Below are 17,067 nucleotides of genomic sequence, written 5' to 3'. Positions count from 1 at the left end.
ATCTCTATAAGACCCTCTACCTTAAATTAACAAGGAGGTTTTGAAAGGAGCCAAAGGCACATAAAAGAAAGAAAGAAATTTCACACGTTCAGGAATGGGCTTTGGGCTCACACTAAATGCTAGCTCCAATTTAAGAACAATTCGTTCTTACATCATGGCCCTGCTTGATACTCGCCCTCAGGAAGGGAACACAGAAGATAGGGATGCTATAGCAAAATGTGCTGAAGAAACTAGATGGTGCCCAGCTATCAGATAAAATAGGGTCCGGGGTCTTAAAGGTTTGTCTTTAAACAAGCAGCCAACTAAGTCCACATGGAAGAAGCACATCATCATTAGTCACTGAAGGACTGTAAATCATATCATCTGAAATTGAAGGAGGGGTGAGTATCAGAGCCTTAAATGTGAGAATCTGGTTTTCAGGCTATGGATGACAGTGGGAGCCCAAGATACATTTGTGGAACCTACACAGGAAATAAGCCTCCAGTGATCTCCCTTTCTCCACAATTGAGGGATGGGAGGAAAGTGGTCACTACACAGGGTGCACTGGAGAGATGAGTACAGCAGATCACCGGGATACGCTGGACTTGAACAGTGGAAACTGTGTCAGCTGATATCCCTCTGATGCACGCTGGACCTGATGTGTTTCCAACATTTTCTTTGTTCATATTATGGTTTATCTCAGAGGTTCTATGTCATTGGGGTCACCCTCTTGAAGTGGTGTTATATGCTTTTTGGTATATGAAACCCAGGGTTGATGAACCTATAGGGACAGCAACTAGAATAAGGGTTTCAGGGGTGGGGCAGGGGGTGGGGCAAAAAGGAGATGAACGATGTCAAGGAGTCCAGGAAGAAAAAGGATGTTTGGAAACTGATTGGAAAGAAATTGTACAATACTGCTTGATGTGACTGAACTTTTGAATGATATGACATTATGTATTAACTCCCAATTAATAACAGATTAAGATAATAAATAATACTATGCCCTTGGGTATAAAGATCTGGCAATGGTGACATACTTGTCAATGCCATTCTCAATTTATGTCTTATTGGTGTTTTGAATGCAGTATAAATTATATGAATGTGGTACTGCCCTTGGAATTTAGAATGCTTTAAGTTCCTAAAGGAAACAGAATGTATATAATTTGATCTAGTAACTAACAATATACTCAGCATATAATGAGTATAACACATGCTTTTTGAGTAAGACAATAACACATTTATCTCAAAATGCATTGATTTATTTTTGCTTTGTGGAGTATAATACCCACTTGTTGAAACCAGCTTAATAACAAAGGAATTGGAATATACTTGGTCAATGTAGCAGCAACCAAACCCAACCAACTGTTGTCAAGTTGATTTTTACACAGAGCACTGCCCTACGTAGAGCTGCCCCACGTAGTCCCCATGTAGTTGTAATCTTTCAGGAAGCTGCTGCGTGTTTCTTCTACAGAATAGCTTGCAGTTTGAAATGTGAGCCCTGGTGGTACAGCAGGTTGTGAACTACGCTGCTAATTGCAAGGTCAGCAGTTCAAAACCATCAGGCGTTCTGAGGCATTAAGATGAAGCTGTCGGCCTCTGTAAATATTTACAGCCTCAGAAACCCAAAGGGACTGTTCTACTCTCTCTTATAGGGTTGTTATGAGTTGGGATTGATTCGATGGCAGCAAGTTTGGTTTTGGAGTGAGGGGAATGAACCAAGTACTACAGATCTTGGGACTTTTCAAAATCTACCACAATGCCTGGCATACTGCAGGTGGTTCAATGAACCAAGTGCTCAAAGGACCAAGTGTTTTTAATAGGTTCCCCAATTTCCAACAATACAAGATGCACGATCTTTTCCACAGAAAAATAAATTTTTCCTTTATTTATTAGAACGGTGGAATTCCTGGGTGGGGTAAATGGTTAGCATGCTTAGCTGCCAACTAACAGGATGCAGCTTAAGTACCACCGGAGCCACATCAGAACAAAGGCCTAAGCATCAGCTCTTGAAAACTCCTATGAACAACAGTTCTAGTCTGACACCCATGGGTTCACCAGGAGTTCAAAGGGGTTGGGTAATAGTTATTAAAACAATGAATCTTAAATAAAAGCTTGAAACGAAATTGCTTTTCCAGCATGCTTAGGCTTGGACTCAGGTCTCAAAAGCTCTGATGTGGTATATCTCAAGTGGGACCCAAGTGAATATACTGTGGGAAACAGAGTACCTCAGGTAATTCTGAGGTAGTTCTCAAGTAATTGGCCCACAGTGAGCTTAAGATAATTAAAACATCTCAGCGTAGTTGCTCTATTGCATTATACATGTATAATTAACAATTAGCCTAGTTGTCTTCTATAACAATAAAACCTAAGACCTTTCTTCCAGGTGTTCAAACAGAACGTTCACCTGCATGCTGCGCTCTTGCTCGTTCACCGCCTTGCAGAACGCCCGTGGAAATTGTTCCACACTGGTGCATGCAGTGAACAACACTGTCCTAGGTCCTGGCCCCAAGGTGCTTATACTTTTATTGGGCATTTATTAAGCGCTGAGATTGAGCCAAGCACTGTCTTATGCATTTCTATATATAATTTCACTTAATCCTTATAATAAATTACTCTGAGGTCAAGTCTTATGTGATTCCCATTTTACGGGTCAAAAGGCAGAATTGGGACAGTTAAATCACTCTCCCAAGATCACAGAGTTGGGATGCAAATTCAGGCAAAGTCATAATCATCATATTAAAAGTCATCTCAGTACCTATCTAGGTTTTTTAAACTCCAAAGACATTTTTCAAGAAAGTGTAATTTGAAATCCATACAGTTTAAGGGCACCCTAAGGACTTTTGATTATAGCAGCATAAATAAGATAGGTTGAAAATTACATATTGTATAAGGCCCATAATGCTAAATAATACGAGCTCTTCTACGTGATACAGACAAGCTTCAAACTATTTTAATCTTTAGTCTAAATCTACTCTAAGTTTTGTTAAAAGGTAAATCATTCACAAGTTTTTGGTATTTTAAGTTATAGTAATAAACTAGATATGTCTCACAACTCTTTGTGAAATACTGATGAGGGGGTTAAATATCACTGCTAGCACAGTAATTACAATTCAACAGATGTGACCTGATCTTACCTCACTAAGCTTAGACGAAACGTTATTCATCCTTTCTTGTTCCCAACAACTATAAAAGCGGTCATTTGTTGCACAATAGCCATGAGGGTGTCCCGTTAGCACACTTAATTCCTTTAGGGGACTGATGTTTGGCATGGTTGTGAGCAGCCTTGTTTTGCAACGCTGGCAGAAGGCTTCCTGGACCTCAGGAACGTGGTAGGAAGCACACTAGCAGTACATTCTGCTAAGCAGCATCCAGTCCGCAAGCTGGCTTGGAGGCAAATTTGCAAGCAACTTGACTCAACAGAAGCATCATTTCGAAGGATTGCCCTTTAGAAATGTGAGCAGGGCCTCTGTAGCACTGGAGGAGTCACCAAAGAACTGATTTTTAGGTGAGTATGTCTTTAAAAGCCTACAAGAGGCTTCACAAAGTTGGTGAAACACTGCAATTATCTTTTAGTTTCATTTTTACTACCTCATACTTTCAAGGCTATCTTGACTCTCTTGTTTGTGTTTGTTTTATCCCATGCTTCTACCTTGCATTTGTTGTTTTATAGATGCAGGCCCTCAAGGTAAAGTAGAAATGTCTACTGAAATGCTAATGCTCTTATTCTGGGAGTATAACCATTCGTTCTTGTGTCTGTTATGGTACTACATTCATTCGCACATAAATTCCAACAGTGCATCAAATAAACATAATCTGAGCAGATAGTCCCATGTAGAACTTAGAAAACATAGAAATAATAAAATAGCACAGATAAGGTTGAAACATTCAGATCTCTCAATGAAAGATACACTAAGTATGATTTTTCTTTACACTTTTATTTTACCTTGTTCTTTGCTGTATGTCATCAGAAGACAGAAATTTCTAGACAAGCCACAGATAGCTCTGGTGGGCAGAGCCTGCAGAGAGCCAAATCTCTCTCCATGTGGTTGGCTGAAACAGACCACAGGCACTGGAGCACTGGGGGAGCCTACATACTCCCCCCACTTCAATCCTTTTATCCATGACAAAGGACTCTAAAACCAAGGAAAATAACAAGAAACAAGGTTTTAAAAAAGTAGTAAAAGCAATGCTATTTTAAATAAAAATACTAAGCAAGGTAAGACAGAGTAATCTGATTATAAGCTCTTTGAGTCAAGAATTGCTTTATATTTTCTTTACTTCTCTATGTTTATGATATAAAAATGGGTACTCTCTATTTGGTATTAATTCTGTAGCTCTAGGCTAGCTTAAATGAAAATATTTTATGAAAAAACTGTTTAAAATTTGAATGGATTGTAACAAGAACATTTCTTTCAATCTAGCTGTAACACCTACATTAAAGTTGACAACTAGAGAAGGAGGATTATGATTTGACAGTTTAACGGGACTACCTGTCCAAGAGAAAGAGGCAGGGGAGGTGGGAGCAATGAAAGGGGGAGGGGAGGGGTAGTGGAGCGGTTTACTGTTGAGTCAATTCCAGCTCATAGGACAGAGAAGAACTGCTCCATGGGTTTCCAAAGCTGAATCTTTATAGGAGCAGATTACCACGTCCTTTCTCCCGTGGAGCAGCTGATGATTTTGAACTGCCATCATTGTGGTTAGAAGACCTGTGTTTTAAGCATAGTGGTACCTGGGAATCCTCCCCCTCGCCCCCCTCCCCCCCGTCCCACATGCTTCAAAACATTCTTAGTAAATTTCATTATTTTTTAATCTTTAAATTCCATTTTTCCATGTACTTTTAAAGTATCCATCATGTCTATGTATAGAAATAGGATGGAAACCAGTGAGTTTTCAAGATTGTAACTCTTTACGGGAGTAGAAAGCCCTATCTTTCTCCCCAGGAGGGGTGGCTGGAGGTCTTGAACTGGTGACTTTGCGTTTAGCAGCCAAAATGAGTAACTACTATGTAACTATGAGGACTCCTCATATAAGTACACACATATATACCCACGCATACATATGAAGGGAAGTAAAAACAGTATTGCTAAAAAAATAACAGGAATATTTATTAAACAAAATAATATCAAAATGTGCAGATACTGTTTCTTGACATCTTCTCCATCTAGCTTGATACACTTGTGAAGGTGGTGGCTCCAGCTCTCTAACCCTTCCCTAAAGAATTTTACATTTGATTCACACCATGTCACAATGACAGTTTTGGCATCTTTGAGTGATTTAAAACATATTCCTTTTCAATGTTCTTTGAGTTTTCTGAACAAAAATAAATCTGAAGGGGCAAAATCAGGGTTGCAGAGTGAATGGGATAAAGGACACTGTAGTAGTTACATAGTTTGGTGTCAATTTGAGGATTAAGAGTGAAGGGGTGGAGTTTAGCCTGTCAATCAGATCACAGCTTGATGACCTCACTTGGAGGCGCTAAGGAAATAAATAACTTGCGGGAGACGGGACACAGGCTCATTCCCTGAGACATCCCTGTGGAGAAGACACATAGAGAGGCTGATGGAGCCAGAGAAGCCTCATGAAGAGCCCTGCCAGTGCTGGGCCCCTTACAATGCCACTGCGAGCCACAAGACTTCCCACCCACTGGTCTGTGATGTCCCTGCATTCAGCTTCACTGCATGTGTTTCGTGAGTCTAAAGAGGACTTTATAGATTGGTATTGGACTTATGAACTTGGCTGGGATGTTTCCTCAATATTCAACTGCTCTTGTATATAAAGTTCTTTCTTATATACTTATGACTGTCTATGGGTCCGTTTCTCTAATCTACCCAGACGAACACAGATCCCAATGAATTTTCATATGACAACTCTTGTTACCCTTTAAAATGAGCAAGTGTGCCAGTGTGATGGAAAAATTTCCTAATTACAACTTTCTTGGACTATTTCTCACCAATTGTTTCTTTTTTTACATTGTATTAGGGGCTCATACAACTCTTATCACAATCCATGCATATACATACATCAATTGTATAAAGCATATCTGTACATTCTTTGCCCTACATCAATTTTGAAGCATCTGCTCTCCACTTAAGCCCTTTGCATCAGGTCCTCTTTTCCTCCCTTCCCCGCTCCCCCCCCCCATGAGCCCCCGATAATTTATAAATTATTATTTTGTCATATCTTGCCTATCCGGTGTCTCCCTTCACCCCCACCCACTCTGCCGTCCATCTCCCAGGGAGGAAGTCACATGTAGATTCTTGTAATCGGTTCCCCCCTTCCAACCCACTCACCCTCTACTCTCCCAGTATCGCCCCTCACACCCCTGGTCCTGAAGGTATCGTCCACCCTGGATTCCCTGTGCCTCCAGCTCCACACCAATTGTTTTTCATTTTCTTAGAACTCCTTCCTATTAAGGCCCTATAATGGCTGTGTCCTTCAAGAAACGCTATAGAGCTTATCCCTTGGGAGTTCCCATGTAGAACAATTTCCATTCTTTCTTTGTCGACTTCTCTGCCTTGATTTAACTGGTTCGGATATCCCCTTGGAAGCCACTGTTCTAATTAGACTTTCTTTGAAAGGTACTTTAACAAGTATAAGACTAACGCATTACTGTGAGAATTTGTTTGTCACTATCCACTGATTACAGACACATGTTTAAACATACTTTGTTTGGAATAAACCTATACATATATGAACTGGAATCCTAGTAGAAATATTTCTTGACTTAGCTTCAGAACTACACACACATGCACACACATGCTTCAAAAAGTTCGTGGAAACATTTCATATCTTTCAATTCCACTGTTTCCCAGAAATTGAACTCTGTGTGTGTGTGTGCATATACGTATATTTATATATGGCAACTAGAATTCAAGATGGCAACCAATGTACACAGATAAATAAGATATGAAAGATGCCATAAGAAAAAAGAACTCTTAACACAAAAATATCCATTTGCTGAAAGAATCCAAACTTCACACTATACATAGAAATGAACTCAAAATGGATCAAAGACCTAAATGTTAAACCTAAAACTATAAAGTTGTTAGAAGATAACTGTGTTTGACAAGGATCCCTAGAGAGACAAAACCAGATTGCTAGTAATTTTATATATTTATTTATAAAGATAGATATATAACACAAGAAATGAACAGTTAAATTATAAAGCAGTACAAATGGCTCAGTGCAACTCACTCCCGTGAGAGTTGTGAGACACTGGCAGTCCTTTAAGTCTTGAGGGCCGCCAGGTAGTCCTCTATATATAGAGAGAGATAGGCTATCTAAGCATAGGCAGCAAACAGCAAGGCAGGTCACCAGCTGTCGGTCAGGTCACCCACCATCGGTTTCCCAGCTCCAGAGATGTACAGTCCAATTGTGTGGCCTTAAAGGAACCTCAATTTACAGCGACACAGTCCACAGGTTAGGTGTCCCACAGGTACTGTAGCCTGTAAATTGAGGCACAGAACAAGCAAGGCAGCTGCACACTGGTCCAAAGATCAAAGAGCGAGAGACAAGAAAAGCAAAGGTCACCGAGCCATTTATCTCTCCGTACTTCAATTAATCCCACTTGTGTTTATCGGCCAGGCTGGCACAATAAACTAACTATCTCAATAATCTAGGGACAAAGCTAGGGGGTACTAAGTTATGGCATAAAGTGATTATCAAACAAAAAGTACAGTAACAATAGAAGATAAACTAGATAATCAGGACTTCCAAAAATTAAGTATGTATGCTCATCAAAAGACTTTGCCCAAAGAGTAAATAGAAAACCTACAGAGAAACATATTTTGGTAAAGATATATTAGATAAGGGCCGAGTATTTTTAAAATATGCATATATTTATGAATATATACTAACGTCAACACCTCAACAATAAGACATACAATCTAATCAAACAAAAGTGGTAGAGGACATGAATAGATACTTTACCAAAGAGGGTACACCAGCAGCTAAAAGACCTATGAAAAAATGTTTCTGATTATTAGCCATTAGAGATTTACAAAGTGAAACTACAATGAGCTATCATCGCAGCAAAAATGGCACTGATTAAAAAAAGAACAGAAGACAACAAATGCTGGTAAGAGAACTCAGTACAACATGACCAAGACAACACTGAGAAGTCTGTGAGTTGGAGACCTGAAGGCTTAAATGGTGTCCAGCAACCACTACTTATGGCTCTGTCCAGAAAGATAATAGAGGGTCCTAGTTAGAATGGGAGAAAAATTAGAAAATTCAAATTCATAAAAAGGTCAAACTTACTGGACTGAAAGACACTGAGGAACTCCCGAGACTACTGCTCTGTAATACCCTTATAATCTGGAATTTAAGCCACTTCCAGAGGTAACCTTTCAGCTAGATGATAAACAGGCCTATAAAATAAACAATAACACCTGAACAGGATGTGTTCCTTAGAGCAATCAACTACATGAGGACAAAAAGACAGCATGGGCCCCACACCAAAGATGAGATGGTAAGAGGCCAGGGGAAAGGAAGGCAGGAGGCAATGGGATGAGTGCTGATATGGTGCAGGTTGAGATAGGGGTAAAATAGCCAACGACACTGAACAATCTGTATAGGAATTACTGAATGGGAAAATGCGGTGCTTTGTAAATGTTCATCTAAAACAAAATAATGCTAAAAGGAGGAAAGATATCAAGGGCACCAGAGGCGCAATTAAGCTCACTGGGCTTTTAGCACTTAGCACGCACCTTGCTTGGCACACAGTGGGTTCTCACTAGGTGTTTGCTGAATGAAGTAAAATTGTTTATCGATGGAACACATTGAGAGGACCAGAGGGCATTGTATGTTAGATGTGGAACATTCATATTTAAAAAAACATTTAAAATATTAAATGATTTTACTTTAAATTATTTTCTTTAAATTCTTCAGAAGAATCATGCTATAACAATTAGAAAAATATAATATACTAAGCAATTTTCAGCCTTTTTCTCAAAAAAACAAATGAATGGAAAAAGTTGGTATCACTTGAAAAAATCCACAGCCTATTAGGGGATACAGTAATTCTTTCAGATCATGTTTAGAGGGCATAAAATAACATAGTTTTTAATGATGTCATGGCAGTCTAGAACAGAATGAACATCTGGAAAAGTGGAAGTGTTTTCCGGAATGTGTAAGAGAGGACTAGGTCAAAGGCAGGTATTCTAAAAACAAGATCTTTCCCTAACCTCTTCAGGCTCAGAGACTCTGGAACGTGGATTCTTAGTTTCTTGGCAAAAAAAAAAAAAAATCCTTTAATATGAATTGCAGAGTTTTAAACTGTTTTCCAGTCAGACAAAAAACATATAGTGGCAACTCTTTTAAAGTATACAAAAAAGAACAATAGCCTATCTCAATGTTCTTATTGCAGAGCCCCTTCACCCCATCAGTAAGCAAAGAAAGTTAACAAAGCGTGTCTGAGTTCATCCAGACCACTGTCAAGGCCCTTTATAATTGAGTACAACCACTCAATCTCAATGCAGGTCCAATGAGTCAAAGTTGCAGTACTGAAGAAAAGGATTCCCAGTAGTTCAAGTAGAGAAAAGTAGTTGAAAGCAAATGTGGTGAAGAAAGCTGATGATGCCCGGCTATCAAAAGAGATAGTGTCTGGGGTCTTAAAGGCTTGAAAGTAAACAAGCGGCCATCTAGATCAGAAGCAACAAAGCCCACATGGAAGAAGCACACCAGCCTGTGAGATCATGAGGTGTTGAAGGGACCTGGTATCAGGCATCATCAGAACAAAAAATTTTACCATAGTCAATGAGGTGTGGGAGTGCGAGTGGAGACCCAAAGCCCATTTATAGTACACTGGAGATCTTTTTGCAGAGGGGTCTCAGGGAAGAGACAAGCCAGACATGGTGAGAAGTAGAAATGATGAAAAATACAACTTTACTCTAGTTCCTAAATGCTTCCTTCCTGCCCACTATCATGATTCCAATTCCACCTTGCAAGTCTGGCTAGACCAGGGGATGTACACTGGTACAGATAAGGACTGGAAACACAGGGAATCCAGGGTGGATGATCCCTTCAGGACCAGTAGTGTGAGTGGCGATTCTGGGAGGGTGAATGGAGGGTGGGTTGGAAAGCGGGAACTGATTACAAGGATCTACATGTGACCTCCTCCCTGGGAGGACAGACAACAGAAAAGTGGGTGAAGGGAGACGTCAGACAGGGCAAGATATGACAAAACAATAATTTATAAATTATCAAGGGTTCATGAGGGAGGGGGAGCAGGGAGGGAGGGGAAAATGAGAAGCTGATCCCAGGGGCTTAAGTGGAGAGCAAATGTTTTGAGAATTATGATGGTAATGCATGTACAAGTATGCTTTACACAATTGATGTATGTATGGATTATGATGAGTTGTATGAGCCCCTAATAAAACAATTAATAAAAAAAGTAGTGGGATAAGTGGTTTTATAGTTTACAAAAAGTAAAGGCAAGCCAAACCTACAGAACTTGCACCCAAGAAGTAAAAATGAACAAATCACAAATAACCATTATCTTCCAGGTCCTGCCCTATGTGCTGAAGAATCACAGATAACCCCAAAAGTCAAAACCAAACTAACTGCCATCGGGTATATTCCAACTCATGGGAACCCTAAAGGACAGGGTAGAACTGTCCCTGTGTTTCTGAGACTCTAACTTAAAAAAAAATCATTTTATTGGGTGCTCATCCATTGTGTCAAGCACATTTGCTGCCATCATCATTTTCAAAACATTTTCTTTCTACTTGAGCCTTTGGTATCAGCTCATTCCCCCCAGTTCCTCCCCGTCCTTCGCTCATTAAGCCTTGATAATTTATAAATTATTTTTTTCATGTCTTACACCACTCACTGTCTCCCTTCACCCACTTTTCTGTTGTTAATTCCCCTTGTGGTGAGGGTGGGGGTGGGGTGGTTATATGTGGATTACTGTGATTGGTTCTCCTTCCCCCACTCCCTCCACGTCCCCCTCCCTTCCTGGTATCAGTACTCTCATTCTTGGTCCTGAGGACCAATACTCTCATTATCTGTCCTGGATTACATGTGTTCAGAGCTCTTATCTGTAGCAGTGTACATGCTCTGGTCTAGCTGGATTTGTAAGGTAGAATTGGGATGATAGTCGGGGGGAGGAAGAATTAAAGGACTAGAGGAAAGTTGTATGTTTTGTCAGTAGTATATTGCACCCTGACTGGCTTGTCTCTTCCTTGTCACCCTTCTGTGAGGGAATGTCCAATTTTCTACAGATGGACTTTGGGTCTCCACTCCACCCTCCCCCTCATTCATATCAATATGATTTTTTTTGTTCTGGGTCCTTAATGCCTGATACCTGATCCCATTGACACCTCATGATCACACAGGCTGGGGTGCTTCTTCAACGTGGGCTTTGTTGCTTCTCAACTAGAGGGTCACTTGTTTATCTTCAAGCTTTTAAGACCCCAGATGCTATATCTTTTGATAGCAGGGCACCATCAGCATTCTTCAGCACATTTGTTTATGCACCCATTTTGTCTTCAGCAATTGTGTCAGGAAAGTGAACATCACAGAATGCCAGGTTATTAGAACAAAGTGTTCTTGCATTGAGGGAGTACTTGAGTAGAGGCCCAATGTCTGTCTGCTACCTTAATACTTAACCTTGGTAATGATAATTACAAAGTTGACAAGTAAATATAAATCATATATACACATATTTCTACTAGGAAATAATTTAGTTTGAGAAAAGTAGACCGTATATACTCGTGTATTTGTGCTGTAAAACTGGAGTTCGGCTTATACATGGGTCAGTGGTACCCGAGAGGTATAACATCTTGCCGCACCCCCCACCCTCACCGAGGTAACAGGATGAGTGCCTGTTATCTCATGGTGATTGCCTTTTCTCCACTGTTCATTCAAAGCCCCGCTGATACTGCAGGGCTTTGAATGTTTGTTTACTCACATCTAACCAATCAGAGCCGTCCTGTGACGTATCTTTGAATAAGCCTTTTAAAGACTGTGTGCGAAGGATGTGGCATGAACGGATGTCATCTGGTCAAGTGTGACTAACAAAAGGAGGAAGTCTCATGAAGCCTGACATAGAGTTACTAGCAAGGTGGTTTCGAGATGCATGGGAAGACATTCCAGAAGACAATGGTGCGAAGTGCCTTCCAGAAATGTAGTATTAGTAATGCTATGGATGGCAGTGAAGACTGCGCTTTGTATGAAAATGACAGCAGTGATGGTGATGACGGCGATCTCAGTGAGGACAGCGTCTATGATGACCTCACACCAACTAAAGTTCTGCACTGGGATATGGATGATGATGAGGAATCCAGTTTTGAAGGACTTTAACTCTTTACATTTTAGCTTGGTTGCTGATTGAGCTCAGGGAATAGTACTCTTAAGGTATCATTGTTGTATTGTTTTTGTTGAACCTATTTTCCACTTAGTGTGCTGGTTTACTAATGTTAAATGACTTGTCCTTTTATTTATTATTATTTAAAATAAACATTTAAATACATTATCCACTGATGTCTCAATTTTTAATGCTTTTATTTTCACTTGTTTTGATTATTGAAACTCACCAATAGCTTCTACATGTTCCACCCTAGGCTTATACTCGAGTCAATCAGTGTTTCTGGTTTCCCAGGTAAAAATCAGGTACCTCGGCTTATACTTGGGTCGGCTTATATTTGAGCATATCCGGTATTTCTCTACCATTTACTGTTTTATATATGATTTTACTGGTTTTATATGGTTTGTTTCAATATGATGTATAAGTTTGGTACATGTATGTTATAAGCATAAAGGGTTTACAGCTAGTGTTCTGTTGCATATCGTTGTTACATTATTATATGAAAAATTATCAAAACAAGGTCTGCAAACAAATACCTCCTTCTCTTAAAATGGATCACAGATTCCTCAAGTTTGAGATCTATAAGGTATTTTATCTTTAAGGCCCTTTAAAGCTTCTTTTCCCTTGTCTTCTTTTTGTTTTTTGCTTCTGCAAACCCTTAATACCACTTTGCAATCCATATTCTCCCACTTATGTGCTTTTATAATTAATAATTATTGAAGATTGAAATCTATTTTATTTGAAAAGCTTGTTTGCTTAATTTTTCTATTTTAAAGTAAAAATTAAACTTACTTTCTATTGTTAGAGGCGTTACATTTTATTATTATAATTTAGGGAGGTCAAAGAAATATGTAATCTCCCCTCTAAGTGTGAACCAAACAGACTCACCTTTGTTCTGTGTTTTGCTTATACTGTCTTGCCCGTGTTCTCCCTGTGCTCTGTTCCTGGACTGGTTCTCTCATTGTTTGCAAAAATTCTATGTTATCATGGTCCTATAATATGAGTTTCTTCCACAACAGGTTTTCTCTAATTCCTGAGGAAGACTGCCATCAGATATAACAATTCTTTTCCACTGTACCCTCTAAAGTGTCTTTTCACATCACTAACACTGGTTTCCACTGCACACAGGAAATTGCCATTGGCTTCAGGCAGCTCTCTTACTAGTCAGGCTGGGATCATGTGACTTGATTCTATGTCCCCATGCCCTTGGTGAGGACGTGGTATCACGGAGTTGAATCTGTTTTCAGTAAATTCTACGGAAACTCAAGTGACGTACCGGATAGGTAATTTCTTTGACCGGCTCTCGGGTTTCTCTGAAAGCAAGCTGCACTAACAGCCCCACTGCAGCAGGAAGCTCTCCTTCAAGGATAAGCTTGGACCCGGGGCGACTGCCATGTGCTGTGTGGAATAACTGACGTGGAGTCTGGCCGTAGGTTTTTATCATGGTTTCCAGGGCTCGTCTCTGAACAGGATCTTCAACTGCAGAGACGTCCATTCCAAAGTATGTCTGAAGAGTAAGAGGAAACAGAACATATAAAACAAGATTTGGGAAACAATCCTTAAAGAAGAGTAACAACTTATCTAATTCTTGTGTCGCTTGCCCAAAGCAGCATAAAGGCAACGCTGAGGTAAAGAAGCAGTGCTCTCCAGTTGGCAGAAGGCTCTGGATGACAGTGAAAGCCTAAAAGCCATCTGCAGGGTCCCCACTTGGATTAAGCCTCCATTAAATTCCATCGACTAGAAATGTGAATAGTTTTGCCATATACAGAGTGCATTGGAAAGTGGATTACTGCAGACATAGTTGGATTAAAATTTATCATTCCCCCCCCCTTTTTGCCCATTTTAACTGGTTCTAGATATTGTTATCTGCTGCTTTGTTTTCGATTGAGGATTTTCAGTGCTGAATTTTGTTGTCATTGTTGGGGTTTTGGGTATGAATTTCTTTATATGAAATCCAGGTTAGGTAATACACAGAGACAGTGACCAAATTAACATAGTTCCCTAGGGTTATGGCAGGGGAGGTGGGGAAGTGAGGAGGAGCTAATACTAATGGGTACAGGAATGAAGAAAGTGTTCTAAAATTGATTGTGGTGATGATTTTAGAACTTTAAAAAATATACCTAATGACTGAATTGTATGGTACATGAACTATGTGCCAATAAAACTAAAAAATACATCACGAGGAAAAAATAAAGCACTTTTCAAGAAAGTATGAATTAGGTCCTAGAGAAATCCATAAATTTGAAACAGCTGCAACAAAACTTATACATTCTTTAATGTATAAAGTAACCTTATATTTTTCTTCTTAGTGTTGCCATTTCTTGAAGTCAGATGGAGAATAATGTACATTTCACTTTTTTTTCTTTTAAAACCAGCAGTTAGCAGCAGGTACGGATCTGTCATATTTGGTGCATATGTGAGACAGTATATTGGATTACCTCTGAAGAGGAGGACTTTAATAATCAAGTGGATGACACGCACTGTGGAGACTGGTCCTCCTCTTTCCTCTGCCACTCCTGTTATCGCCCAATGGGCACATGAACAAAGTGGACATGGTGGCAGGGATGGAGGTTATGCATGGGCACAGCAACATGGACTTCTACTCACCAAGGCTGACTTGGCCACTGCCACTGCTGTGTGTCCCATTTGCCAGCAACAGAAACCAACATTAAGTCGAAGATATGGGACAATTCCTTGGGGAGATCAACCAGCAACTTGGTGGCAGGTTGATTACATAGGACCACTTCCATCATGGAGGGGACAGCGTTTTGTTCTTACTGGAATAGACACCTACTCTGGATATGGATTTGCCTTCCCTGCACGTGATGCTTCTGCCAAAACTACTATTCGTGGACTTACAGAGTGTCTCATTCACTGGCATGGCATCCCACATAGCATTGCTTCAGATCAAGGAACTCACTTTACAGCAAATACAGTGTGGCAATGGGCCCATTCCCATGGAATCCACTGGTCGTATCATGTTCATCATCATCCTGAAGCTGCTGGCTTGATAGAATGATGGAATGGGCCCCTAAAGACACAATTACGGCTCCAACTAGGTGGCAACAACTTGCGGGGCTCGGGCAATGTTCTCCAGGAAGCTGTATACACTCTAAACCAGCGGCCAATATATGGTGCTGTGTCTCCAATAGCCAGAATTCATGGGTCCAGGAACCAAGGAGTGGAAGCTGGAGTGGCATCATTCACTATTACTCCTAGTGATCCACTGGCAGCATTTTTGCTTCCTGTCCCAGCAACCCTAGTTCCTCAGACCTGGAAGTCCTGGTCCCGAAGGAAGGAACTCTCCCATCTGGAAACACAGCATGGATTCCCCTGAACTGGCAGCTGAGAATGCCCCCTGGCCACTTTGGGCTTTTCATGCCTTTGGATCAAGAGGTCAGGAAGGGTGTCACTGTACTAAGTGGTGTGATTGATCCTGATTACCAAGGAGAAATTGAACTGGTGTTACATAATGGAGATGAAGAAGAATATGTCTGGAATCCAGGAGATCCCATAGGCCGACTCTTAGTGTTACCATGCCCTGTTATTAAAGTAAATGGTAAGTTGCAGCAACCTAATCCTGGCAGGACTTATAATGACCCAGACCCCTCAGGAATGAAGGTCTAGGTCACCCCGGCAGGCCAAAAACCACAGCCAGCTGAGGTACTTGCTGAGGGCAAAGGTAATACAGAATGGGTAGTAGTAGAAGGTAGTTCTACCTATCAATTACAACCATGTGATCAATCACAAAAGCGAGGTTTGTAATTGTCAATGTATTTTCTTTTTATGTGCTTATTGCATATCTTTGTTCAGGTATGATATATCAGATAAAATTGGACTCAGTGTGTTTTCATTTATATGCATGATAGATGATTGATTATAAGTATATATGGCTAAAGAATTGTATACAGGTGCCAGGTTGGCAAGGGGTGGATTGAGATAGTTTATTGTGCTAGCCTGGCCAATGAACACTAGTAGGATTAATTGAAGGGCGGAGAGATAAATGGCTCTGTGAGCCTCGCCTTATCTCTCGCTCTTTCATCATTGGACCAGTGTGCGGCTGTGTTGCTTGTTCTGTGCCTCAATTTATAGGCTACACTACCTGTGGGATGCCTAGCCTGTGGACTGTGTCGCTGCAAGTTGAAGCCCCTTTAAGGCCACACAATTGGAATGTACATCTCTGGAGCTGGGGACTGATGATTGGTGACCCGGCTGATGGTTGGTGACCTGCCTTGCTGTTTGCTGCCTGTGCTGGGATGGCCTAGCTCTCTCTACAGAGGACCACTTGGTGGCCTTCAAGACTTGAAGGACTGCCAGTGTCTCACAACTCTCTCAGGGGAGTGAGTTGCACTGAGCCATTTGTAATTTGCTTTATAATCTAACTGTTCATTTCTTGTGTTATATAGCTATCTTCATAAATATATATATATATAAAATTATCAGCAGTCTGGTTTTATCTCTCTAGAGAACCCTGTCTAACACAAGTTTCATTTAAATATTCAGATTTCTGCAAGTAGAAAAGTAAAGCTTTAAAGGCACAAGAAGTTAAATAATCTTCATGACTGCCTATCGTCTCACTAATACCCCATTACCATCGATATCATCACCCTCAAAAAAGATCAAGTAAATGTTACAAATGCTTATTTACGCAGTGTCATCTTAATGATTACTTGACTTAATGTATTTGATAGTCCTCTAGTGGGACTTTTTTGTTAATAGGACTCTTATATTTTTTTGTAATAGTGCTTCTTTTACATTTTAGGGTATGTTTCTAAGTAGAC

At 40.3% G+C, this 17,067-nt stretch overlaps 1 protein-coding gene across 1 annotated transcript in view; it reads right to left on the bottom strand.

Moving 5' to 3' along the window:
- Positions 1–17,067, bottom strand: part of LYST (lysosomal trafficking regulator) — a 264,929-nt gene that overhangs the window by 25,133 nt on the left and 222,729 nt on the right. The window contains exons 45-46 of the mRNA XM_075532181.1: positions 13,563–13,793; positions 3,923–4,112 (exon numbers count right to left, since the gene is read on the bottom strand). Of these exons, the coding sequence (XP_075388296.1) occupies positions 3,923–4,112; positions 13,563–13,793 (421 nt within the window). The remainder of the gene's footprint in view (positions 1–3,922; positions 4,113–13,562; positions 13,794–17,067) is intronic.

The sequence above is a fragment of the Tenrec ecaudatus genome, chromosome 1 (genome assembly GCF_050624435.1).
Source record: "Tenrec ecaudatus isolate mTenEca1 chromosome 1, mTenEca1.hap1, whole genome shotgun sequence".
In the NCBI taxonomy this organism is placed as follows: domain Eukaryota; kingdom Metazoa; phylum Chordata; class Mammalia; order Afrosoricida; family Tenrecidae; genus Tenrec; species Tenrec ecaudatus.
This window is presented reverse-complemented; position numbering and strand designations above follow the sequence as displayed.